General features: G+C 43.4%; 1 protein-coding gene across 1 annotated transcript in view; it reads left to right on the top strand.

Moving 5' to 3' along the window:
* prex1 (phosphatidylinositol-3,4,5-trisphosphate-dependent Rac exchange factor 1) overlaps nt 1-27,899 on the top strand; it is a 71,559-nt gene that overhangs the window by 27,220 nt on the left and 16,440 nt on the right. Inside the window, exons 6-22 of the mRNA XM_018748968.2 lie at nt 847-1,008; nt 3,176-3,309; nt 3,803-3,918; nt 5,334-5,483; nt 9,377-9,524; nt 11,944-12,044; nt 13,281-13,384; nt 13,706-13,755; nt 15,101-15,176; nt 15,895-15,967; nt 17,184-17,326; nt 21,219-21,311; nt 23,462-23,610; nt 24,260-24,345; nt 25,810-25,949; nt 26,270-26,384; nt 27,576-27,757. Of these exons, the coding sequence (XP_018604484.2) occupies nt 847-1,008; nt 3,176-3,309; nt 3,803-3,918; nt 5,334-5,483; nt 9,377-9,524; nt 11,944-12,044; nt 13,281-13,384; nt 13,706-13,755; nt 15,101-15,176; nt 15,895-15,967; nt 17,184-17,326; nt 21,219-21,311; nt 23,462-23,610; nt 24,260-24,345; nt 25,810-25,949; nt 26,270-26,384; nt 27,576-27,757 (2,022 nt within the window). The remainder of the gene's footprint in view (nt 1-846; nt 1,009-3,175; nt 3,310-3,802; nt 3,919-5,333; nt 5,484-9,376; nt 9,525-11,943; nt 12,045-13,280; nt 13,385-13,705; nt 13,756-15,100; nt 15,177-15,894; nt 15,968-17,183; nt 17,327-21,218; nt 21,312-23,461; nt 23,611-24,259; nt 24,346-25,809; nt 25,950-26,269; nt 26,385-27,575; nt 27,758-27,899) is intronic.

The following is a 27,899-nucleotide window of genomic DNA, read 5'->3' as shown; positions in this document are numbered from 1 at the left end:
ACTTACACTGCTAGATACACTACTTGCAATGGGTCACTCATCCATACATCAGTGGAACACACTCTCTCTGTCACCCACACACTATGGATGAACCTGAACAGCATGTCTTGTGGGAGGAAACCAGAGGATCTGGGGGAAACCCATGCAGACACGGGGCGAAAATGCATACTCCACTTGGACTGAGCAGGGATCGAACCCACGTTCTTTCACACCACCCAGCTGCTGAGGGACAGCAGCGCTACTCGCTGTGCCACCCATAAAATTTTTAAAATAAAATTGTATTTCATTGGTTTTTGTCTGGGTGCTCCTGTTGCCTCCCACAGTCTGACATTTCAGGTGAACTGATGATTCTGAATCATCCTTAGTGTGTATATCTGTGAATGATGATGTGCCCAGCAATTGTAGCAATTTGTTTGCCATTCAGTGACTACCCAGCCTCACACTCTTTGCTTCCTAGGATGGGTGCAAGACCACTATGTCCCCAAGTTGGATAAATGGTTTCTAAAATGGAAGGATTGTGTCAGTTCAGTGTAAGCAGGTTTAACTTGTGCAATTCATTCAGTGACCAGCTGCACCAAGGTTAATTCATGGAAAAACTCAGTTCACACCAAAGCCACTATGTACGATGGGTTGCTGTAACAAGGATTTAAAATTGCAGGTCTAAGTGAACATTTAATGTGCTTAAGTATTATAGTACATATAGTGTTGACCCCACCACTTTATTTTGTAATGCATATCTGTCCACAGATTGAAATGTCACAAACTTCGCCCAACAAAAGGTGCTTGACATCGCACCCCCTTTAGACGGGTAAAACTGAATTGCACTTACGTTGATCCCTTCCACAGGAGCTGCTGAAGAGGACACCGAAAAAGCATTCTGACTATCCAGCAGTGGAGGAGGCTCTGCAGGCCATGAAGACAGTCTGCTCCAATATTAATGAGACGAAGAGGCAAATGGAGAAGCTGGAGGCCCTGGAGCAGCTCCAGTCTCATATTGAGGGCTGGGAGGTGAGATGTTCTTCACATTCTGGGTGGTTTTATTTAACAGTAGGCGGGACCAGACATGAGTATCCAAAGAAGCCTTTTCCACCTGGACAGTTTATTTCCATATTTTGCGTGGGCTGAATCTTCATGATTAGGAAGTGCAATTATTGGTTGTGCTGTGAGAAACTCACTGCCAGGGTTTTGCTGTTATGTAAGGAGTCTTAAAGATCAGAACCAATCATATGTTCCCTTGACGTAATGCCGCAGGAGGAGAAAAGTGATAAAGCTGCTGCAAAGAGGACTCTTGTTGCCTCCATTTCTAATTTTCCTGTTCCTCCAATTTGTGGATTATTGCTTGAACTTCAGTGCCTACAGTCATTGATGTACTCAAAGTATCCAGTTAGCCAGTACTTGTATTCCATTTTATGACCAGATATTCACTGATATAGTATGAATTCTACTTATCGGTGCCGAAGAATACCATTCTTTATGTAATTAGCTGTCACCCTGTGTTGCTTTATGACTATTCTGTTTTGATGTCTTGCATCATGGACTGATTTTCCATCACTCCTAGGTATGACAAGGAAGTAGACAACATCGCTACCTAACCATGTATGTGCCTAGGGATGAAAATAATGGCAGTGAGTCGTGGCTCAATGATCTCGTTAGCAACTGAGTTGCCGTGAAAAGCAGGAAGTGAAAACTGCAACGAAGGAAGTCTGCGTTGCTTTTCGTTACTCTTAGCTCAGCTGTTTGCGTGTTGTGAGATATGGGTTGCTCCTGGTGCAGGCTGAGCGGTTTTCACACTTCTCTGTGAGGTGCCCAGTCCAGTGCAGGAGCACAGCTGGAGTAGCTTCACCACATGTCTCATCACTGCTGTCAGATTTTAACATGTGATTAACCAGTCCCGGCAGAGTACAATAGACAGGTTTTGTGCAGCATCTGCAGAAACGCTCCACAGTGCAAACAATGCGTGGTATACAGCTCGTTTTGGTCTCTCGAAGGTTGTGTTCTCCTCTTGTTGTGGCCAGACAGCTTGCTCAGTAGCAAATGACACAGATGGGCATAGCCGGCCCACACTGCAAACCAGCGGCATTGAAGGCCTTATGGTATTGCCCTCTTCACCTGGCACGCTGCGCTCTGCAGAGCTGTTTTGTTGAGGTTGACCGTTTACAAAGAAAAGGACCAGCTCACAGGAAATGCTGTTTCTTGTGAAGTGAGCTGTATGCACTGTCTTAGTTTAGGGGGGAAAAAGACAGTAAAGGCTGCAATGTCTCTTACTGCCCAGTTGATCAACAGTCCACCTGAATGGAATCGATTGTGCGTCTCTTGCAGTGCTGTGAGGTTGCTGCTTACATGGATAAATGTTATTAATGACATCATAACATTGGTGTAGGATCAAAGTAGCTCAGCTTCTTGAGCCACACGGTAAAGTAACTGTATATTTTAAAATTTGATGTTTATGTAGTACACATGTCAAGGTGCTTAGTTTTGTTGGCAGCTTGACGAACCATATTTTTAAAAACTGCTTTTGAATATGGAAATTACTATAATTGGTGATTTATGCAATTACTACTTATAGTGCACTGTATATTACTGTTGGAGTCTTCATTATATGCCTTTTTGAAGTTGAATTCAATTTTTATTTCAGATTTAGATGCCATTAAATTTAATTATAAATAACTCCTCAGAGACGAGTTCATGCTGACTTCTGCTGTCATAACGCTACTGAATATGGAGTTGTGAACTGAGAATGTTTCACTTTCTCGCCCATTCAGCAGGGATATTTAAAGTGAACTCCTCCTCCTCCAAGTTCATACCTTGTCATGGTATAACACATTTTGTGGAATGTACAGTATGAGGTGTGTGGTTGTGTAGGAGAAGCGTACCTGTGAATAAGTGCACGAGTATCAGCTTGTACATCTAGAAATGGGAATACGGGGAATGCACCCAGGAATACCAGGTGTTCTGTGTATGCCAGGTATATGTGCCTGACGGTTTGGAGATTGTAGTATTTTTAATTAGGCCAAGAGAAACAGCATTGTGCCAAATCAAGTTGCTCACAAATATTTTGTCGCTCCTGAAATGAACATACAGCATGAAAGTGTTTTTACCATAAACGTTGCCAAATCGGAGCTGTTACTTGTAACTGCCAACATCCTTATTTAAAACTCCCTCACGTGTCTTTTAGGGGACCAATCTGACCGACATCTGCACAGAACTGCTACTGCATGGGAATCTGCTGAAGATATCGGCAGGCAACATCCAGGAGCGAGTGTTCTTCCTCTTTGACAACCTCTTGGTGTACTGTAAGCGGAAATCAAGGTGCGGCTCGAACCTGACATGAGCCTTTGAAAGTTTTGTTTTTATTCACCTTTCTAAATCATTAAATGGTTGCACCCAATGGGGGCGTGGTGGCGTAGCGGGCTGGACGGGGTCCTGCTCTCTGGTGGGTCTGGGGTTCGAGTCCTGCTTGGAGTGCCTTGCAATGCACTGGTGTTCCATCCTCAGTGTGTCCCCTTCCCTTCCAGTCTTGCGCCCTGTGTTGCTGGGTTAGGCTCCGGTTCGCCGCAACCCTGCTTGGGACAAGCAGTTTCAGACTGTGTGTGTGGGTTGTACCCAAGAACACAGTCCCTGATTTGTCTGTGATACCAGATTCCTTTCTGAGCAAATCGGGAAGGTCCTGTGCAAAGTGTGTGTCTGACAGTCTCTGTCATGTCGCCTCTTCTATGAGGCCACTGATATAAACCTTGCATGATATTGTGCCGTACTGTACTTATGCCAGAGGTCAGCTGCCTTTAACTTTATATTTCCCCAGGGTTTCAGGGAAGAAGTCTACAAAGCGGACCAAGTCCATCAATGGGCCTTTGTATGTTTTCAGAGGTAGAATCAACACAGAGGTGATGGAGGTCGAAAATGTGGAAGATGGAACAGGTGTGTGCAACTGTATCTGTGTGGTCAGTCTTCTCTGAATGGATACAGTATGCAATATTTCTACATTAATGTGCAACATTTACAGTTGTGCTGTGTGCATGGCAAATCTACAATTAAAAAGAAATTGACACTGAGTGCACTTTAGTGTGTGCAAACTAACAATGTCAATAAGCACACTCCTCTGTAGTAAGGAAATGGTACGACAGTATGCTGTGGTGTGAAGTCTTGCAGTTTTAAGTGGTCTGTGTATGTGAAACCTGATGGTATAGCAGTCCAAGCCGGAAGCATCTCTGAGATATGCGTACCCAGGCAACCAGGGTTAAACATGGGTATTCATGATCTGCCTCCCTGATAAAACCACAAAAATAAACATTGCACTCAACAGGGTTTTTTTTTTTTTTTTTTTTTTTTTCTTTTCCTTTTTCTTCTGAGAAACTCAATGATCTGCTAGTTGTGGTACCCCCCATAACTTTTACAAAAGAAGGAGCAACTTATTTTTGTAAACTCTCATGCTATCCGTTCCTCTCTAGAACATACAACTAGAAAAGTGTATTTTTCATACGCAAGATGGGGTTGCTGACTAGTGGACACAAGTTTCTAGTGTGGAAACAAGTCACCCCTTTCCCTCTTGTGCTCAGAACAGGGTGGATCTAGGAGAGGAGGGAGGTGTAACAAGCTGACAGCCTGGCATGGATTCTGCTTTGCCATTACAGGGAGGGTGTAGAGGCAGTATTTGGCACTGTGCTGCAAATTGAGGCCTGTCAGCAGAAGCAGCTATCAGTCAGGTCATCTCTCACAGCTGTGTGGGAGTGAGGATTCTTAGTAAATTTTCATGCCTGACACATCACCCACCCAGGCAGCAAGTCACTGCACTTTGCCAGGGCCCCCCAGGCCTGGCTGTCCCTTGTGCCGATGCAAAACTTTTTTTTTTTTTTTTTTTTTTTCTCTCCCCCTGGTTCCTTTCCCTTGGCAACTTTTCCTGGTGACCCCATTCTGATAGAGCCAATCAGAGCTGTGCTTCAGTTCTGTCTGTCTGTCTTCTGACTGCACACACTGGATAAAAATGCCCCCAGCAAGGCCATTTAGTATATGAACATGCAACCTAATTGATACAAAGAAATGTAAAGCAGTGCTGGTGCAGTAAAAAGAGGGTAATGCCATCAGAGGAACAACTGCAGTTTTCCGTATGTCCCCATTCACACCAGTCTTATTATATAACCGCTTGCACACGTTTATCGCTCATTTGTTAGTCTTAAAGTATGTCAAAGGTCCTGCAACGTTTAAACCTGGGACAGAAAGTCACATTTTATTAAAGTAAAAATATGTATGATTACCAGCAGTTAGGAAATGTGATGTTTTTGTGCTGACAGTACTGTACATATTTTGATACTTTTTTTTTTCCTGCTTCTTCACAGCTGATTACCATAGCAATAATTACACTGTGACCAATGGCTGGAAGATTCACAACACCGCCAAGAATAAGTGGTTTGTGTGCATGGCGAAGAACGCAGAGGACAAGCAGAAATGGCTGGATGCCATTGTTAAGGAGCGTGAGCAGAGGGAAAGTGAGTTGGTTGTCTCTTGTCTTACATGCATCCTTTTCCATGTCACAGATACGTGTGCAGTTTCATTTTAAAATCTAGCAGCCGGCAGAGTGGTCACAAGCCGGTCACTCTGTCCTCAACTGTGAATCCGGAAGGAAGCCAGATTGAATGCGAGGCCTTAGTAGAAATTGCCTCATAGACTTCCTTTACGTCAGTCGGCAGTCTTGTCATACTGACAACAGCCATGCAATCGTTGAGTCAATATTGGCACATCCAGAAATTCATCTGCAAAGTAGGTGTCAGGGTCATGGTCGTCGTAACCTCCAGGCTAAGCTAACGGGGCGTACGCCTCGTAGCATTTGCTCCCTTTAGGGGTGCACAGTTTCTACTCAGCTTCTTTGCAGTGCTTTTTTCATGTGGGTCGGAGTTGCTTAGTTGACCACAAATTGGCTTTAGTTATGTCAAGGCTCCACGAGCGAATGGCCAGTTCACGTGGTCAGTATAGTTAGTGGTAATTTATTCATTTAGCACACTTTTTTTTTTCTTTTTTTTTTTTTTCTCAAGTCCCTGGGTGCCTTGAGTGCAAGGCAGCAGCTCTAACCAGTATACTTCCTGCCGCTTGCTATGAACTCAAACATATTCTTGATAATTCCTGTCTTGTGGACTGTGTAAGGAAAAACTGGAGATGACAAAGTTGTTTTTTTGGAAGCCTGTCAAGCCAAGTGTCTAATGGAGAAGGGGAGTTAGGGTCCATTGTTTACACAACATTAACATACAGCCGTGATGTTAGAACTGTGAACATTCTGGGAGAACATCACTGTGTGGAGTGCATTATTGTGGGTTGGTTTGCTCTTAGTGCTTTTGCTAGACTGAAACACAAAAATACCAGTTGTACTTTGAATGACCAAAGCTTTCCAAGCTGTTTTTGAGCAGAGCTGCACCTGAAAGCAGCTCCTTCATAGGTTGTTCTTTACTTTTTATTTATGTTGAAAAAGTTGAACATGTTCAAAATGTTCCAGGGTATTAATGTCTGTCTTTTATTTTTTTGTACAGAGGAAGTGTAGAGAGAGTTCTGGTTAATTGCACTGAGTAAACAGTCATGGAGTACACTACAAGCATCGTGTTGTGAGCTGTCACTTCCGTAGTGATTTACTGGATGATGTTGAACTGCCTAGCAACCCTATGATTGAAGAACTCCGAGATGTTCAAGTGTCTTTATGCTTGGACTGTAACCACCTTTGTGGCCATGTTTCAGTTTTCTCCGCCTTCTGGGCTCATTGCTGTGTACCTTCAGACCCTGGCGTCCAAAAGGTGGAGACCGACCACTGACTGTCAGAGAGTGATTGGCACCGCTACCCCTGGAATATTAGATCCTATATCACACGTAGATGTCTGACACGAATGTTGGTCTTGGAGGAAGCAAGGAGCAGGGCAGCCCTTAGTTCTTAGAAACCTTAAAAACCTCAACCAAAAAAAGTCTCTTTATAAAAGATGTGCTGCTTTTTCTCCTAAATTAGACACTGAATATGTCCACATCTGTATTTTGTCTCTGATCTGATGGTTGCTGTAGAAAGTGGCAGCAATGCTACTCTTCTAGGGGCTGAAACTGTTGCAGGTAAACTGAGCAAGATGCTACCTATTTATTACTTGCGCGCACTATGTAGGACTGCTCAGGGCTTCAGAGTAGTGTTTGTATGTAACCGCAGTCACTGGGCCGCTGTCCCTGAACTTTGGTCCTTTGGACTTGAAAGGTTTTTTTTTCACGAGGCCTTTGAACACCTGTTTAACGCTGGTGTGATGTCTCTTGTTTTGCAGGTGTTAGTCGGTATGGTGATATTTGATGCCTTGATGTATGTTTTAGGGTTTCGCACTTGACAGCTGTGATGTATGTGGCCCATTTTGAAACATGTATGAAACCGCTGTGAAGGTTCTAGATTATGTCTATGTTAAAACAAGAAATCAGCTCGGGTGCTGTTTTTAACTGCAGTCACGGGTGCGATTGTAATTCCTTGCATTACATTTACCAGAAAATGTTTGGTATGCAATAACAAATGTTTGTTAAAAATTGTGCCAATAAATCAGAGATGTGTGTGTTTAAATACTCTTTGGCAACCCCCCTTCATACTCTGAAATAGTAGTATCCTGGAGTAAAGCATCCCTTCAGTCACAGATTTAATGCAGCCCCCCCCCCCCACCCCTTGGGAGCAGCTAAGATCCGACCGCATCAGAAGTGCCCTCTCGCACATCGTATCAGCTTTCATCCACTGGCAGGGGCTCGTCCTACAGATGGACCATCAGTCATGCCAAACACAACTTCTGGGGGTTGTGCAGTTGTGCAGGTGGCCCCTGGAGTGCAGCTCTGCACACATCCCAGACTGCCCCCTGCCCCAACTTAGCTACAAGCGTGATTTATAAACCATCGTCTGTTCCTGTACTTGTTTAAGGAGCCTGTGACTGTGCTATAGGGACCATGGCTACTATTTCTGCCCCCAAGTCTGCTTCTCGTTAATCATTCTTTGAGTTTTTGAGCGATACCTTGGGAGGTATACCCAGCACGTCTTGTAACAAGCACATCGCATAAGGCTTTGTTTGTATGTTTAGTATGGCAGTATCTGCTACAAATCCTTTTAAGGCTCTGGTGAGTGATGAGTCCATGTTTTTACTGGACAGTCACAACCAGTGCTTAACTCTAAAGCATCTCATTTACACTCCATTCAGAAGGCTGGGAATGGAGGGATGCAAACCCACTTAGTTTGAACTCTCTGCTCCTTTCACTGGGCTTGATGTTTTTACACAATCGTGACACTGGCATTGACACAAGAGCAGCAGACCAGTGCCCTCGGGCAGCTGCTGTAATCCAAAAAGTGTCCAAAGTTGCAGGCTGTGCAGCCGTGCGCCGCAAAAAGGAGGGTGATGTCGGACAGCTGGCCGAGGAATGGAGTGATGGGTTGCGCTGACAGCTGGGCAACGAGTGGTCTTTCCCATTCAAACCGTTCTTTGTTCCAGCCATTCCAGATGATGCCAGTGCTAATCCAGCCTCTCTCTCTTCCATCATCCAATGGCATGAGACAGCACCCTGAACAACGCGGGAGTTTGTGGGAGGAGTCTGCAGTTCCCACAGTTGTAACGAACTTGAACATTTAATGAACTTCGTATCAGTGAAGACCCCCCCCCCCCGAGCCGTCTGTATCAGACCAAACAATATGCTTTTATGTATTCTTGTACTCCTTTGATTTTCAAAGCCCTCGCCATGAACTTGGATTATGCTCTGGAGTGTGAAGCTAATCCCCTAATGCGGCAACACCACATTAGCAATAGTGTGTTGAGCTGCCTGTTTCCCAGTGAGATAAATATATGCTTTTCCTTTTTGGCCCTGCTAGATGTGAGCCGCTGCGCTCTAGTCCATGCACGATGTCCCACATCCGAACCAGAACGGCCTCTCTGGGGCACACCATTATTTCTTCTCAAGTCCATGACTGCGTGTATTGTGGCAAAAGTGAGGATGTGTTAAGCCGACCATCGCTGGGTTCATTTCTCAGGGGTTTTGAGGCCCCCTGATTGTGTAGATTGGCATCAGCTAAGACCCCCTGTGTCTCCATGCCAGGCTGGGTGGAAGTCATGTGGATCAAGATGGCTTCTTTCCTACATACTGCTTTATTTCATTTTTCCCTCCCCTTATGAAAGAATTAGTGAAATACATTTCTGAAGTCGACTCAATGAAAATGAAACAACAAATGGTTATTTTGTATCATCAGGTAAGTTATTTAGAGACACGCAGTGGTATTACCAGGGAAGAACAGGAAAGGGTCTGTCAGTGCCTCACTTGTTTGACACACACACTGATGTTACCAGAGCACTTATTCATGCTTGAGATATGCACTGATGATGTGAACATGATCCCCTTGCTGTGGCAGGTCTGAAGCTGGGCATGGAACGAGACGCCTACATGATGATCGCAGAGAAGGGGGAGAAGTTGTACCACATGATCATGAGCAAAAGCCGCCATCTGATCAAAGACCGTCGCCGAAAATTTGCCATCGTCCCCAAGTGCTTTTTCGGAAAGTGAGTTTACAGTTGGTCGTATTGGAGCTTCATTTGGAGGGCAAAGATGTCCTCTTTTTAATGTCAGTCTAGCGGAATTAATGTTCCTCCCAGCGATGCCCCTACTTGTACTGAGTGAAAAATGAGGCCCGCGCTAAAAGCAGCGCTAATACATTTTCCATTACTCTGAAAGTTTCCGTAATATTCTAAATTGCAACTAAACACTGATGTTTGCACCAAACAATAAAAAATGTATAAGATTGCATGCGGTTGTCTAAGTGTCAAAAGGAAAACCCAGACAATACTGCTATTAATATAATGGCTTTTGCATTTGGTGATTAGATGTACATTAACTAAAATGTTCTTGGAAGTATCTCTTTCTCTATCATCAAGGAAATGACTGTAGCCTTAAAAAATTATTCGACTTGCATTGTGGAAGGTGTTTCCTTGCGAGATTAAGTTGTACGGATCATGTTGACCAACCTGTAGTGTTTTCCGGTGCTGCTTGTGTTCTGCGACCTGTGGTCCATTAGAAGAACACTGACATTTCATTATTGTTCACAAATTCCTCAAGGAAAACTCCAAATCCATCAGTCTGATTTCTGCATCCCAAACATGCTAAGTGATAGTGTTGTGACTTGTACAAAAATTAAATGCACTTGTACACAACAAAGTACTGCAATGTATTTCCGGCACCTTCACAGCAAATTTCTGTGTCTCCGAACAGAACTGTTCTGTGATAAAGATGTTTCCCAGACTGCACTGTGGTGCTAAGTGTAGTGGCCCTTTCGCAAGAATATTGATCATTCCTGAATGTTGATTTATATGGCACTATAACAACCATTTTAGTACCTAACATAAATTAACATAAGTTCAGCTCTCAGAGGGGCTGCATGAATATTTCAGGAATAGAAAGAAGCAGTGAAAGCTCAGGTGCGTTCTTCTGGCCTATAAAATCTGTGACAGATCTGCAAGAGGTCTGTTTAATGTTGTTCTGACCGAGGTTAGCCAGTGTTGTTGCACACACGAGCTAGTGCTGTTAGAGCCCTGCAAGATGCACACAGCACTGCTCACTTCTCCCCTGATCTCTCGGGTGAGTTTTGCTCTAATGAGTTACGTAAGCAGTGCGTTCGCTCCTTTTTCATGTCACATGCGAGGAGTGTTGACATCGTCCAGACTTGTACACGGTTAATCCACACTGCATGCACTCTTTTGCTACCCTGATGGCGGTGTTCCTCAGTTGTTTTGCTCAGTCTTTGTATAACTTGAGTAGAATGCAAACTCCGCAGCTCTGCTCCGCTCCGGACTGATGTAGCCAGGTAGTTCAGCTATGAATTATGCTGAAATATTCCTCTAGTAATCTTCCTGATACAGCTGTCTAAAGGTAAGCACATGGCTGAAGGTGTCTGCCCTACATGTGAAGAAAATATTTTCAAACATGCATGTATACATACATTGAGACGTATAAAGTGATTTCAAGACTGCCAATGTTTTTAATTTATTTTTTTATTATTCTCTCTGCATCCCTCATCGATATTCTGGGCACCAGTTTGGCTGGCATGGTGTCAGAACCTGAGAATAAAGACCCTCAGATTCATGCACTTTGAACTGGAGATGCAGGGACTTTCTAATCCCCATATCTGGGCAAAGTCCAGATTCAGTGGAAGTATTTTGAAAAAGCTGACAAAAAAGAAGCATTTTTGATTTTCCCAGCTTGGAGAAAGCACTGGAATTGTGCAGATTCTTGGCCCAGAAATATTATAGCCACTGATCCCATGGGAGAGGGGTGGGGGTAAACCGAGGTTTTAATTTGTTCTGAAGTGTGGGAGGTGCGGTTCAGCAAGCAGGGGCTCTGGGAGTTCCCAGTGCTAAGCGCAGGGCCTCTTCTCCAGGTGCTATGGGAGCACCAGGCCTCTGCTTGCCCTCTTTTCACACAGTGGGGCTTCAGTGGTGACTGTTGGGCCAGAGAGTTAGCTATCTCTGTCTCCCTCTCTCTCTGTCTCACTCATTCACGCATGTTTCTTCCCCTAACATTAGTGGAATTTGACATGGAGTCTCACGGTACTAAAATAAATTATTCCTAACCTTAAAGAAAACTTGAAAAGGTATGAATTTGATAATAAATAAGGTGGGTTTCTTCTTTTAAAGCTGGCAATCTTTTTTGTTTGTTTCAGTGGCTAAAGAAAAACATGGTCCACATATCCACAATAGTAGGTTCCCTAAGCAGTGAAATAATTAATGGAAACTTTCTTGTGTCAAATGGCAGTGAACTTGTCTGCAAATGAATGGTCCTGACCTATATGTGACCAGTACAAGACCCATGAAAGTAGCTCTTCGTTACTTAATAACGAATGCAGTGTTCTTCCTCAGTATTTTGGTGGTGTTGACCAGAGTGCCACTCAGCCCCTTTGTGTCGTCCCTTTCCCTGTGACCTTTGCAGCGAATTTGTGTCCTGGCTGATAGAGAATGGAGAGATCAGCAAACCAGAGGAGGGTGTAAACTTGGGACAGGCCTTGCTGGAGAATGGCCTCATCCACCACGGTGAGACAATCCCTTTTCCCTCCACACTGTTGACCCCCTTCCCCAGGTCACTGGCTCTGTCACCAGCATGGAGACATACTGTGACGACTCAAAATGATGAGCAAAACAGTCTTTTTTTTCCAAGAGGAACCTTTGCAGTGCAGCATTGCTTTTATCTTTTTCTGTCTCATAACTGAATACAATTCCACTCACAAAACTATGTAGGAATAACTGGTCAGGAAATACTTGTCATAGACTTATTTTAAAAACACCTGAAGATGGTTTATAGTGACCGTTTTTGTCTGATTTGCCCAATATACGAGTAAATTGTCAAGAGATTTTTTACACAGGAGGTGTATAAATTATGTGTGGAAGTCATGAGATTGTTGTATCTGGAGTGTGTGCTTGAGGACAGAATGGTTCCATAGCCCACAGAATAGCGAGTTATGCATGTTTCGCTTGGAAGCACAAATTGTTTTCTCTCCAGGCATGTGAGACCCTTCATATATCAGCAGTATGGCCAACACACTTTGGGTATAGGTGAGAGATGGGAGGCTGAAATACAATTTTTCCCTTGGGGATCAAGCTGTCAGCCTCATCACTTGAGATCCCCTTGAGCGCCATGGCCTGCAGTGCGTGGCAGGGAGACAAAAGACAGAATGGAACATTAACATCTTGTCACTGTGCAGTCATGCAGGTTGAGCCCTTGCCTTGACATGTGTGTCACAGGACAGTGTGACATTTAGTTGTTGATTAGGATTTTGGTGGTTATAGGAGGTTGTGTGGAACTTGTTCCAAGTGTGATGACCTTAAAGGTCACTTAATACGAATGCAGTGTTCTGAAATCTCCACCCACGGTCATCTGTGTGGTGGAATTTGTCAGTGTACTTTTTATGCCCACCTGGAAGCAGATATAGCTTCTGGTTCTGAATGAAATGCCTTTAATGTCAGTGCAGTCAATGAAATGTCTTCTATCGTGTCTGCACTGAGGTCAAAGAGCTCTAGAAGGGTCTCTGGTTGTAGTTTACAGTCTGTCTTCAGATTGTTTGCTCTAAAATCTGGAGTTGGAGTCCTTCCCTCATGAGGGTTTAGCAACTGAAAACCCAGATCACAGGAAAATGATGTGGCTTGAAGAAATTAAAATGGAAATAACTAGCTGTGAGTTCATTCAGTTGTGAAAAGGATAGAATGAGTTCATGACAAATGGATGTATGATGAGAAAATACTCCACTTTGTGACATACGTTTTTGTTGTCAGTGTCTGACAAACACCAGTTCAAGAATGAGCAGGTTCTGTACCGATTCCGTTATGATGATGGAACCTACAAGGCTAGGAGTGAGATGGAAGACATCATGTCAAAGGTAAGTATGCTAGTGCCCAATGATCATCTCCACATCTGCTTACATAACAACAATGAATTGTGTTCAAATGAATGATGATATTTGATTGTTGGGAGGCAATGATCTATGTCAGGTCCTTTAACTAATATATGGGGAGTATTTATTGGAATATTTATTAATCCTTTACTCTTATTGAAATTATTGATGTCTCTGGAGGTTATTTTGCTGACTTCCTCATTACACCTTTTGTTATATGAAACCCAGTAATTGATCCAAAGCTATGTGGAAAAAGTACACACAAGAGAACTGGTTGAATGACTAATGCACTCTTCATGTCTACAGGGCGTGAGGCTCTACTGTCGTCTCCACAGTCTCTTTGTTCCAATTGTCAAGTAAGCGTTGTCCTGCTTCTGGGTACATTTGACCAAAAGTGCTTCATCTTGCTAAGGCACACTGGTGCTGCTTAATGGTTGCTAGATTTTTTTCCTATAGATAAGAAAACCCATTTGAGGTTCACACTGCTGCTGTTGCTCTGACCCTCTGGGGATGATGATGATGCCCTTGCCAGGTCAGAGAACCATGGTACAGTTAGTGCAGTGTACCACCAGCTCTCCTCTATACTGAGAAGGCGTGAAGCAGCTGTTTGTTTTGTACAGCACTGAGCCTTTCTGATTCCTCTGTGTCACAGTGCTCTATCAGTCATCCTCCCCACCTAGTCACCTTTGGCAGTCGCACCAGAAATCTAAAATAACCCAAGTGTGTTATAAAGTGCTTCTTTTGTTGTTGTTGCCCATGAGATGTCTGGCACTGATTGAACCAGCAGAATGAACATTTGACTGTAAGATCCCTTTATTTCCCCTGGACCAAAAGCCATTCATTTGGTTCAGTAAAATCACAGCAACTCAAAAACCTGAAATTGGCTGTCTCGTAACATGCTGGTTCAAAGATTGTATGTATTTTGTTTTCCATGATTCACAGCGTGTAAACGCAGGACGACAGATACTCTGAAATTAGTGTTGCACATGGCAGCTCCACCCAAGCATGAAGTATGGGTTAAAAAACAATTTTACTGAATATTTCTGCAAAGCCCATGTTATCTTGATAGCATATTTGGGGTTTTTAAACTTGTATCAAATAAAAGTGGCATTCTAAAAGGGATTTTTCCAAATTTCACTGAAGCACTTATTTCTTTTGGGTTGTTAAATTCGACAAAGCTATTAAGTCCCAAGACCTGGCGTGCTTTTTTTTTTTTTTTTGTTCTCCCTTTTCTTGTTCTTAGTGTCTAAGAAATGCTCCTTTCCAGCTGTTGCCAAGGTAGTATCCTTGATTAAATCACATAGGAACAAGTTATACGTGCTCTGCTTGCTCCTTTCAGAGTGTTTATGTAAAATCAGAGCAAATTAATCACTTGAATCTTCAGCAGCATCCTGCAGTGCAAGCACTATTAAATGCTTTTGAAGTTTCCTATTTGTATGTTTGGTGGTGGTGCACTGTCAAAATGAGTACAACAGACACAATGAAAAGACTGACAATCTCCAGTCTTAAGAATTGGACAGTAAACATGTTAAAAGTGCGTGACTCCCATTGGCGTCACCACAACAGAGCAATTAGCTTGATTTAGACATTTAAATACCTGTTTTCTTTCAAAAGAAAAAGTGTGCATTTCGTTAGTGTGTTTGAACTTTTTCTTATCCTTTCAGTTCTAAGTGGTTTGCTGTCCTTCATTTTCCAATGCAGAGATAGAGACCATCATCTGAAAACATTCAAGTCAGTGGTTCCAGCAAGCAAACTAGTGGACTGGCTCCTGTCTCAAGTAGGTGCTCAGCATTCACTTTGTCACCTCTCTGAGTTCTCATTGGTAACGGAAAATTGCACAGTTTTATTTTGAGTATACAGGAATAGTGTCTATACTTCATGGACAAGTGCAGGTCGTGAAATGAGCAAAAGTTGGATAAGTCAGGTGTTCAGTGGCTAAGTCTGCGTGCTATTCTAGTACAGTAGGGTGAACCTCAAATGTGATTCCCTGCAAAGATCTAAGAAGTGCTGACTCAGCTGATATTGTGGCATTCTGGAGGGGAGTGTCTCTTCCTCAGCAGGCAAGCGGTGAACACACCCCATCTTCACTTCATCTACAGTGTTGATCTGCTTGGGAGTTTCAGTCCTGGCCATTTGAGTGTTCACCTCCTGCTGTGTGTGTTTCTCTGTTTGTGCTGTTTGCTAAAATTATTCCCTTTCCACTTTTGGGTTAAAGTAGCAAGTAGTAAAGTTGAAGTAAACACCATGTTCTTGTCTGCTTTGTTTTTGAGTTTTTTGGAACGCTGACCTATTTAGCACTTTTTGTTAGCATTCATGCTTATTCACAGTGCTGTAAGTATAGTGTGTTTATGTTTGTATTGAAAAGCAAGTGGGATGCAGTAGGTGGTTCTGGAGTTCCATATCTGTTGCAGTCTGATTGCTTCGATCCCCTGATCCAAGGCGTCGAACACGGAGCACTCATTCTAAGTGTTTGTGTGTGTGTGTCCCATTTGCAGGGTGATTGCTCCACACGAGAGGATGCTGTGATGCTTGGCATTGGCCTTTGCAACAGTGGATTCATGCACCATGGTCAGTCCTCTTTCAGACATGCTCCACATGTTGCAGATGTCTGTTTTTAACATAAACAGCCTTGTCAGTGAATGCGCTGTCTGTTTTGTTTCACTGTAGATTGTCTGGCTTGTGCTGGTGCAACAGCACTCAAATGGTCACATATGACAAGCAAACTCTTGTCGCAGATTTGTAAAGCTTTGCAAGCACCCATAAAGCAGGTTTCGTTGTACAACAGTTTGGCTTAAATGCATCTCGTGTCACACATTGGTTTATTAGATGTCATGCTGCTTTCATTCATTCCTCATTACACTTTTCAAACTTAGTACTTGGAGAATTAGTAGAGAAATGAATAAAACTGATTCTTAACATAAACACAAGTGCCTGAAACTCATCTTAACATGGTCTGTGAGCCTAGTTTGGTTTGCAGACTGATACTGTATGAGCCAGAGTGTGTTCTGTGTTAAGCTGCTGCGCATGTCTGTTTTCCATGGCTATCGGTCTGTTGCTGTTGGCGTGTTCCACATATGCTGAACAGATTTTTGCTTCTTTACTTGCCTTGTCACATGGCTGGGTCATTCCTACATGTACATACACACGTACGTATATGTTCGTAGTGAGGAAAGGTACTCAGGCTGTAGAGCACAAGAACAGGCTAGTTAAGTCTGCTACTGCAGCACACACATGGCCTGCCACTCCGTCCTCAGGGCCCAGTACGGTGTCCCGTTTCTTCACATAGAACCTTTAGAGCTGTTTTCATTGGACTCGTCTTTAAGAACAGAACAGATGAACAGTCTGTGCTTCCAAAATGTCTACGAAAACACACAGAAATGGGAAACAACAAAAAATTCTGATCGTCTAAAGACAGTGTTTACAGTTTGGAGGTCAAGAACATGATTGTTTCTGTTTCTTTTTTTTTAATGTTTTTTTCCTTTTCCCTTCCCTCTGTTCCAGGATTTCTCTATAGTTTCTTTCTTTCAACTGTGTTTTGCTACCAAACTGATGTATCTTGCACCATAATCTCTACTGTTTTTGTGGACATTTTACACTCCGAAAATTCTTCTCGCTGCTGGAAAAGAGAAATTGTAAAATTGTGGGCCGACATCGAATAGAACTTGTGACCATAAATCCAACGAGAGCGGTTTTGTGAAGCACTCGTATTAAGCTGCCTGTGTCGAATCTGTCCTCTGCAGCAAAGTCCCTCACTTCTCTCCTCTCTTCTTCTCTGCTCCACCAGTGCTGGAGAAAAGCGAGTTTAAGGATGAATCCCAGTTTTTCCGCTTCTACGCCGATGAGGAAATGGAGGGCACCAGCTCCAAGAACAAACAGCTTCGCAACGACTTCAAGCTCATTGAGAACATTATGGCCAAGTCTCTGCTGGTAAGGCACTGTTGTGTAGGCTGTGAAAGCCCTGCCCTGGGGCAATGGGTTCACATGCCACACCCCTTGTAGCTGTAATCACCATGTCGCATTACTCAGAGCGAGACCTGGACCCTCGGGCTGCCTACTTTGTTTCCTTCTGCTCTTCGCCGCTATCTGGCCCATAATTGCCATGCACGGGCTGTCTGCCCCCAAGGGAACCTCCAGGTCTTTCCTGCCAGATCTTTGAGGTCATTTTACATTGTGTAACAAAAGCATGGCAAGCAGTATTAACTGTGATTTGCAGAACAGTAATTCTTTTAGTGTAATGTTTGTTGTGAACAAATCTACCCGATTGATGTTCATATTCAAAAAATTCATTTCAATGCATGCTGCAGCCCAATAGCAACAGAATCGTAAGATGACAACTTTCAGATGATGTGTTGCAGTGGGAAACCTTGCTACCGGTGTGATTTATTAGGTGACACTAAAATGTCTTGCTGAAGTTTGGCTGACAGAACTTTAAATAAAGTGCCACTGAAAACAGAGCAGGAATAGGAAACACCTGATCAGCGATTGTTCAGTTTTCCAGGGGACAGGTGTGGAATTGTGTGTTTAAGCCACACACTGAGTACAGAAGCAATTTGCGGTATTGAATTTCTGTTTTGCTCCTTAATTGGCATTTTAAAATAAGATAAAGCAGTTTTTTGCCACCAAATATATCGCTGTGTAAATTGTCAAGGGAGGGGCTATGAATGGAATCCCGTTGGTTTCTTTTTTATTTCCAGTTCCAGTGATTTTGCCCCCCCCCCCCCCATTGTTTTCCTTAACCCAGGAATGTAACAGTACATAAAGGCAAATTTTGCTTTTGCCTTCACGTTACAGCAAATCACTTCAATTGCAGTCTTATAAAGGAAGCACATGAAATTTAATATTTGTTTCTAATACTTCTGTGTTGGCAGACCTTTTTAGAATGTCTTAAATTATAATTCATAAAGTTCATTTTTGCACCTTGAAACTACTCTTTACTCCCTTCAGTTGTCAGTTTTATTTATATCTTATATCTTATCTGCTTGTCGTAGCTGATTGTACAAATCTGTTCAGATGCGATTACGAGAATATGGGTATTGTTCTTGAGTGATTGCCAGACTGGTGAATTTCATCTAAAATTCGTCTTTTTTTTTTTTTTTTTTCCCCCTCCCCCCAAATTTTTTAAAATATTTTTTTGCCAGTATTTCATATTTAATATTTACCTTTCAGGTATTAGTGTTTTGGATTAAAATGTACTTTGATGTATTTTTGCCCATGCCAGTATGTCACAGTGACAGACACAGTTGTGCAGGAGGATTACTGCCGCATGCGGGCAACCTCTCCAAGTGGGAACCACAGCCTTATCAGAGGTCCCATGTTTTCCCCATGGCACACTGCAGCATGGTGGATGTCAGAGGCCTGAAGAATCTGATGGCATGTTGGGACAGCCTCTAACACGGTGGTGATAACCTAGGTGGTGATCAGCTGAATGCAGAACCTTCGCTCTCCTTATCTGGTTCCTTGGCAGGTCCTCAGGCATCCTCTGAAGCGACTGGCCCAGAAGAAGAGAGCAGTCATCCACAATCTACAGCTGGCTTCGCTCAAATAATTTGCTTTCATTTGCACGTTCTGATCTGTTTATACACATGCTGAATAATGCAACATTCCAAGTGTCGTCCTGTTATAACACTGCCGCTCTAATTCCAACCTCAGGGCCTCATTCGGTCAGCTAGCTCCAGAAGAGCTGATGAAACTCTGGTGAAATTGGCCTTTTTCCCCTTTAGTCTGTGCACACAGTGTAGTGTGTTAGCAGTGTGTTTCTCATAGCTGTGTTCTGTTTATAGCTGTCTATCCCCGTGCCCCAGCTACGGTCTCTGCTGGTGTACCCAGGCGTCAGCATGTTATTTCATGCCCTGAACCCTGCGAAAGAGGATTAAGTGCTGATCACCTTAGTGGAGTAGCTTTAAATGATTTATTAAATCATTTGGCTTGGTGTGCTGTGATCTTCTGTTCCAACCCCTACGTCTGTGACGGTAGTGGCATCCTGAGGAAGGGTAGTTGTGTCAAGGCCCTCTGGTTCCCTCCTAGAGGGCAAAGGCTGTTTGACATAATTAGACACCAGTTTTGGCATATCAACACTTGGGGGGGGGGGTCAGGTTAAACAGCCACTACAGAGTCCAGGGTAGGAGACTGATCCATCTCTCCAAAGCTGTGTCCAGCACAGTAACGAGATGTCTTTTCTCTTGCTTTTAAAGAAGGAACAGCCGTGAAGCATCTCCTGTGTCAGTGATCTGATTTGTCTTAATGGAACATAGCTAATCTGCTATATTTAGATGGGAGAAAGAAAGCTTTCAATGCTGTGGAAGGAAGCAGTGTTTGTGCGTGTCATGTTCCTCGATTGATGAAAATCTTCAGAGGAGAGGTTCCCTATGATGGTTTGGATGGCAAGCTCAGGCGCAACAATGTCTTGTTTACACTGTGATAGGATAGGTGGGTAGACATTTGATCATTTCCTGTTGCAGTTGGTTAGTCCTCTGCTCAGATGTGAAGTGCAGCTATAACCAGGCCATTTGCTTTTCATTTCTTTGTAGTCTAACTGCCTTGACCTTTAAAAGCAGCATGTCATGGTTGAGCAAACCTGGAAATATTTAATGTGACACTTCTTCCTGAAAATCGGGGCATCAGTACAGCCTTTATAAGTCATCTTTGAGGTTTGAGTGCCGAGTTAGTTTGCTGCTTGTTTTCTGACATTTTTATTTGAGAGGAAACACTGGTGGCTGTCCTGTGAGTCCAGTCAAATCGGCAACACTTGTGCAAACACCTTAAATTTGCAAAGGCTGGGCTGAAACCACATTAACCAAAGGCTTGAATGAAGTAATTGGGACCTATGACTACATCATTTTCATTTTGCTATAAATGTTTGTGATCAATAATCTGAAACTGGATTTATATTTAAAAAAGTCGCTGTCACAAAGAAGTTTCTATACAAACATTTATTTGTATGTGCCATGTCAGTTTTGGCTCTGAAAGCTTTGGGATGTGGTTTCTGCAAAGACCTGGTTCAGAAATGTGTGTGAATGAATTTAATCACACAATGTGTTTAAATAAGTCGAGCTTAACTGAAACCAGTTCAGCAACCAGCAGCCCACCTGTTTCCAGTGGCTTTGCTCTCATCCGTTTGGTCGGTTTCGTTTGTGCCATCGAGACTTTAACCGATGCTGTCACATGGAGGCACGTCCTTTAGAACGCCGCGGTGTTTCAGGAGTGACACTTCCCTGCAGGTGCCTCAAGAATGAGAGGGAAAAACCAAGACAAAGGCCACGCTGTGTTGAGAAAACAGCCACAGAAGCAGCATATTAAATGTTCGGTTTTAAGCTGGCGAGGAGGTGAATGTTTTGTGCCGAAAGGTTTAGCTGTTCCATGTCCCAGCATTCATCGATTACCTTCGTCTCCATCGACAGTAAAGCGCCGATTTGTTCACAGATCTCTACTATTAATCCAGCTCATTGGATCCTATTGTGTATTGATGGCCACTGCTAGATTCAGAGGGTTTTCTTTTATCATGCAAAAGAGATGATCTTTCTTATCAGAGCAGTGCAAGAAAGGGGAAGATGATGGCATGGCCCATGGTGAGAGTAGAGAAAGTGATGCGAGGAGAAAAGTTAAGCTAAATCCACAGCTTTCAATTCTGTAAAAAAATTGTCATCAACTTTGTTGGGGGTGGGGGAAGTTAAGACAATATGGGTCATTGATTTAACTTGAGTCATTTATGTGACAAACTCATGTTTGACACGGTTAAGTGATGAATGATTTTCCCTTGAAACAGTGACGTCAAGGTGCTTTACGTGCAATGATCTCAACGATATGTGACCTTTCTCACCAGATCCACCCTGAGGAGGATGACTATGGCTTTGAGATTGAGGAGAAGAACAAGGCCATCGTAGTGAAGTCTGTACGCAGGGGCTCCCATGCAGAGGTGAGAACTAATTTTCTTCCCATTAAACCGTAATCACAAGATTAATTGGATCACTCCAGTCTCATTTTGGGCAGGCCTTGTCTTTTCCATATGGAGTCGGGTCCTGGGGACCCATAGGCTTAACAGATCTGTCAGTCAGCCTCAAGGTCCTGCTTTCAGGTGGAGCAAACAATGTAAAAAGCAACAGGAGGAATCCAAGGTCAATGATTATGTCCGACACATCTGTGGAGTTCCCAAGTAATGTGCAGCTGCAGCTAAGCTCAGTTGTACAGCCTTTCTGCGCTGTTGCCTCCCAGATAGCAGCAGTGAGCAATGAGGCTGTAATTAGACAGGCTGAGCTTTGTTAGCATATTCCCATCAGGCCCTCCTTGTTGGCAGAACTCTCCTAGGGCCATGCGGAAGGTAATTAGGCATGCCTCTTCAGATTCTCATTAAAGCCACAGGGCAAGTTGCTTGCTTCCACTCCCATTCTCATCCCTGTGGGAGCGAGAATGAGGGATGGGGGGTGGACTTCTCTGACTGCAGGTGACTCCTCCAGCCACGGGAACCATGCTACAGACAACAAGGACCCTGTCTGACCGAGACAAGTTCTGCCTTTTTCTTAACAGGCCTCTGAATCTCAGGGCTGCCTGAAAAGATGCGGCGCTGAAAAAAACGAAGCAGTGGAATACTAAACGGTGCCGTCAAAAATTAGCTGCTTGTTTTCTCAGGGCCCTCCTCCGGGCACCTAAAGCATGCCAAAGCAGCAGTACATAATCCTGGAAGAGCCTCGCTACATATCTACAATGAAAAGAAATATAGCCCTCATTATCTCCTGACGTCCCCCGTATGAGCTGCTCTTGTCTTAACTTGAAACTCGGAGCTTAAGAGCAGCATTAATGTCTTATTGTACTCTTAACAGAGGACTTGCTGTACACAGTGTACCAAGTTGTGTGTTGTTGAAACAAAGCAACAGTTTCTGCTTTGGTCTCAAAGCTTTGGTTCCAGGGTCAGGTTCCTTTAGTGTCTGCCACAAATAATGGTGTATATCACATTTATGGTTTGGAGAGGCTCAGTATTGACTGGAAAGTTTAAAATATATAAGTGTACAAATTCCAAATTTAAGATTTTGTTCTTCCAGTTCACTGAATCTTATTATTTTTAAAACATGCTCTTGTGAGCTATGAGAGCTGTAAATAAATCGCAAATAGATTTGTCTGTTTACTCGTCTGTTTGTTCATTCTTGGTACAGCAAATCCAGTTGCTGTGATGTATCTCTGTAGAGACACTATTAAATGTCAGTATTTCTTTGGGGAGCTGAATAATGTGAGGAAAGGAGATTATCAGTTACAGACCAGTGGGCCTCTTCACTGTTGGATCGTGCTGGTTTAATGAACCAAGTTGTCTCCTTTGCCAGGGTGGCTCAGGTGATCGGTGACAGGACCGTGGGAGAAGCGGACAGGGGCATTCTCTGATTTAGTCCACTACTGAAGCTCACACACATACCATCAGATGCTGAATTTCTCACATCTGCACACACACATGCACGCAAGCACAATGTGTTCTGTGTGTAGCACATTCCCTGGATCTGCTTGGGCTGCAGAGGGCAATGGAGTCATGGATAAACAGAGACAGATCTGCTAGGATTAGTGGCCCATGCACGAGGCAGATGGAGGCCAATTCGTCTAGGTGACCACCTCATATGTGTGCAGCGTTGCCCTGATAAGTGATTTATGTACAAAATCTGAGCTACTCATATGAAGAAACGTTCATCTTAAAATATCCACCATTACCACATAGTCCACTATGTTGTGTAGCAAAGACTGATCTTTCAAAGGATTAAAGCTTTTCCCACCCTGTCATTTAATTGTTGTTACAAGAGACTTACAATGGCCTTCACAGTTTAAAGGATAACACAGTATTAACCATTTAATTTTCAGTTCATATTTCTCTGTAGTTGAGTCTTTCCCAGTCCACAGGCTGAACTGCAGAATACAGTGATCCATTTCTTGCAATCTATTCAGTATTCTTTCATGACACAGGCTGTATGCTCTGATATGTGACATATATGAAATCAGTGTGCAGTTTGACTAGATGGTTTGTTCTCAGCAAAGTCATATTTGGCCCAAAATGTGTTTTCATTCCTGTTCATATCTGCTGTGTTTCCATAGATGGCTGGACTTCAGGCTGGAAGAAAGATCTACTCCATCAATGAGGACCTGGTGTTCCTCAGGCCTTTCACTGAGGTTGAGACCATGATCAACCAGGCTTTCTGTATCCGTCGCTCTTTGCGGCTGCTTGTGGCCACCAAGCCGAAGGAGTAAGTGCCCCCAATATCCATAATACAGCCTGACACCCCAGGTGTAAAAGGCTGTGATTGTGTCGGTGGTCTTCTACACTTTGCATATTTTTGCAATTTTCCTACCTGACAGGGATTCTGAGTGACATTCAAAAGCTGTCATACCAAGGTTTTGAAATACGTCCTTCCTTTATGGGTGGGGAGATGCATGCATATTCTAACAAAGGTTTTGCTCATGCTGTGCCATGTCTTCAGGGCTTACTGAGACGTCCTCAGAAAAATTTGGGAAGTGTCTTTCTGTAACTTGTAAAATTTAAAGATGACAACTCAATCTCCTCTGTCCTCATCCACCGTGTTGTGGTTAATAACTATGAAAGTGCTTTCATTTTTACCATAAACCAGACATAAGCAATTAGTTTCACTTGTAAATGTTGATTAACATTTTCAGAGCATAAAATCAATGTGGATTGTAATTTTACTAGTGTCAGTCACTGGTATTAGTCATTGCTGATGCATTATCAGGTTTGTCATTAACAAAAATTTTAGTTGGATTTGTTTCGTCACCATCTTACTTATTGCTTTAGTTGTTCTCTGAGCATACCATTATCATATTGTTGAAGTTCTGCTGGTGGTCCTCAGGAGTTCTAATGTTTGTTTTTCTCTTATTCAGGGTTGTGAAGATCCCAGACAATCCAGATACCTTGTCTTTCAAAATCCGCGGAGCAAGACCCCCTCATGTGCATGCTGTGCGGAAAGGTGTGGGGATAGGTCCTGTTGAGTTTTGCACGCCGAAATGCAGTTTAAGTTTCATGCACTGGTTTCCTCGTGACCAGGTTTCCAGTTTATTAGGAGCTCTTTTCACGAAACCCTGACGGAGTCAACATCTTTCTTTTGAGAGGTTTTGCAGCTTGTCGGCCCTATACTGAACGGAAGGGTATATGTATTGACAATACAGCTGATGTGGCAAAAGGAGACGTGTGGTTAACATTAGCGTCCTGCCCCCCCCCCCACCCCCACCCAACAGAGGTGCGGCTGTGGAAGAAATGAAAGCAACTCTTTGGCTGCAGGCAGCGCCTCCTGCTCTCGATCTCTGCACGCTTCTGCTCAGCATGTGGTTAAGGAGTCAAATAGGCCAACATCAGCGTGCAGGTTTGAGAGCTGTTAGATTTTAATCTCTCGTATCAATGCTCGATGAACACTTGGGGTGTGATTCTGATTATACTTCTGAGCCTTTAGGTGTTTTCATATGAACAGCCAGTGCTGCACTCTTCAGAGTAAAACACACTTGAGCTATAGGATGTAAGAACTCTACCATGGTTGAATTTCAGTAAATTAAGTGGTTATCACTGCATTTTCTCTGTCTTTTGCCGCCTGTTACATTGAAATATTTTCTATAAAAAGACACAACTAAAATTTATGGTGGAATGTAGATGTTTCCAAATGTGCAAAACATCTGTAGTTGTTGGGGGGGGGGGGATGTCTGATGGCCTTTACTTGCACCCAGCAGTGCTGGAGAACACATGGGAACATAACCAGGTCTGATCACTCCCTCTAACATGTTCAAGATTTCTTGCACATTTCCTGTCTGTTCCATAGTGCAAAATATTCAGTTTTAGTCTTTTTTGTCACGATACCCCTGGGCTGTCATCTTTAGATGATTTTTAAAATGAGCCTGAACATTGTAATATGTAAAATTATCAGACTTGCACTTTACATGCAAATTTGTAATGGATAAACAGTGTACCCACAGGCCTAATGAAAAATGTTTGGAGCCCTGCTAACATTCAGATGTGAAACTCATTAAAACAGAACAGATACTGCCTGTCAGGAACGTGGAAGATGCCGCTACCCTCTGACTTAAATGATTTATAGTTATGTGATATTACTTGAGAATTAAAAATGGGAAGTGATAATTTGCTTACCAGCGAACAATATTTTTTTTTTATGGTCACATTAAGAGAAGCATTATGGCTCGTGTGTGTATGTATGGAATTATCCATATGTTCTGGGGAAGCTGAATGCATGTGGTTGATGGCTTGAACTGTCCAGTGAATTGTTAGGGAAGTGAATATATGTAAACGCTAAGCATCCAGCAAAGTACCAAGGAAACGTAATATTTTCCTGCTCCGGCGGCCTGTAAGGGATCAGAGGTGGTGATTGATTGTGATCCCGGGGGGGTTTCTCTAGCTGGAGCTTACACTGTTCCTCTCCTGACTTCAGGTTCAGCTGCCGCCTTTGCTGGCCTCCAGCCAGGACAGTGCATTCTCAAAGTCAACGGCAACAACGTGAACAATGAGAGCTACCTGGAAGTCTTGGATCACTTTGCTGCTCACCGCGTTAATCAGGAACAACAGGAGTTGGTAAAAGCACTGCACCTTTCTCACAATAATGGCTACAGCTCGACTACTGCTTACTGTTTGCGTGTCACCACTTGCTTTTGTTTTTGTCTTGCATCTTAAGCTGCAGATAGTACTTATCAGCTAGCAAAATATTTACAATTTAAGGCTGTGTTATGTCTTTGTACCTTTCAAAAGCACTGTGGAGATTTTGTGATGTTGCTTGCTTGAGAGGGCGTGTGTCTTTTTAGCTTGTTTGGTCCTGGACCAAAAATAAATTGTTGCTTGAAACAGTGGCATAGCAATAACCACTTCTGTTTATTTGAACCTTCTTCCCAATTCAGGGACTTACACAGTGGGTCTACAGAACATTTGAAGACGCAGAAGAGGAAAGAGCCTTCAGGCCTAGTATATCGGAGATGGGCTCCGACACAGAGAATGATGTCACAAACGGAACAGGTATCTTGCCGCAGGCATCCCTGTGACTTTCATATAGGAAGCACCTGAGGCTGTACATGGGGGGGGGGGGGACTTTTTTCCCCTCTGTAATTTACAGTTTTCCCAGTGCAGACCATGTTCCTCTGCACATGCACGATAAATGGACGTTGATGGAAAATGTCTCTTAATCATGGTTATGAAACTTTGACTTACCGTGCAGTAATACTCAGTGTGATGTAGGCTGTATGACGACAAGTCTGTGTTTTATTAAAAACGAGCATCATCGTTTAAGTGCTTGTGTGCAGCAGTCGTCACCACCTTCTGGGTTAGCACGCCAGGCAGCAACGTGACAGCACTGGGCCCAGTGGACACCTCAGCTCCCACAGGACACTGATCCTGATGGGGGGAAATTCCCATCAGAATATCCAACGAAACAGCTGTTGTGAATTTTTTTTTTTTTTTTTTAATTTTGTTTATTAATGCGCATTTGCCCCAAGGCACAGTAATGAAAAATGCACGAAGTGTTTCATTACATCAGCTGTTGTGGGCAGGGGGGCTCGGGGTAGGGGTCATGTCCTTCGCTCATCGCGCCATCATCCAGCGATGCACTTCAGAGGTTCACAGGGTTCTTCACCAGTCTGTCTTCTTCTCTCACTTCCTCATCCTGTGTGGAAGGAAAGGCAGATTAGTGGATGTCCCCTGTCTCAGGTTTCGCTGGAGGCTAAACATAGGTCACCCTCTGAGTGCGGGACCCCTGGCCCCCAGTAAGCAACAGCGACTCAGCTTTGTGCTGGTGATCTGAGAGCTAAGAAGCAGACTATGCCAGAACTCGGGTCCACCAGGTCCCAGCAGTTGGAGAGTTTATCTGGAACACAATATTTCCCAAACTCGAGTGCTGTTACAAATGACTTTAGTTGCTCTCGTTTCTGATCGGAACAAAGTGCAGATGTTTTAGTGTCTTGTGGGTACAGGTACTGAACTGATACATTGAATGATTGGTTCAACTTTCCACTTAATCTTTTTTCGGAGATGAGCTTATTAAAAGGGTGGACTTTTTCAGTCTACAAGTTTATATAATTCAAAACAACAAGTTGCTGTTTTAATTGTAATATGACTGCTGTCTGGAAATTTCGGAAATGCAGAAAAGATTTGCAGTTGTAGGTCTTGTACGTCTTGCCCCTCACTCCTGTTTTTGTTTTTGTTTTTGTTCAGACCCAGTGAAAGCTTTAGGGAAGCTGACCATCTCAGATAACGCTCCTCTGGTCAGCCTGACTGTTGACAATGTCCACCTGGAGCACGGCGTCCTCTACGAGTATGTCAGCACTGCTGGGGCCAAGAGCCACGTACTGGAGAAGATGGTAGAACCAAAAGGCTGCTTCAGCCTTGCAGCCAAGGTAGACGACACTGCCGACGACACCACAGTACCCATCAGCTCTTGAGTTCTTTCTGCAGTTGCACTGCAGTTTGCAGGTGTCCCTCTGGAGACTTCTGTTGTGTTCCTAAAAAAAAAAAAAAAAAAAAAGCTCTGGCTCTGTG

Source organism: Scleropages formosus, chromosome 19 (assembly GCF_900964775.1).
Source record: "Scleropages formosus chromosome 19, fSclFor1.1, whole genome shotgun sequence".
NCBI lineage: Eukaryota > Metazoa > Chordata > Actinopteri > Osteoglossiformes > Osteoglossidae > Scleropages > Scleropages formosus.
Note: the sequence above shows the minus strand (reverse complement) of the source record. Positions and strands in the feature narration are given on the sequence as shown.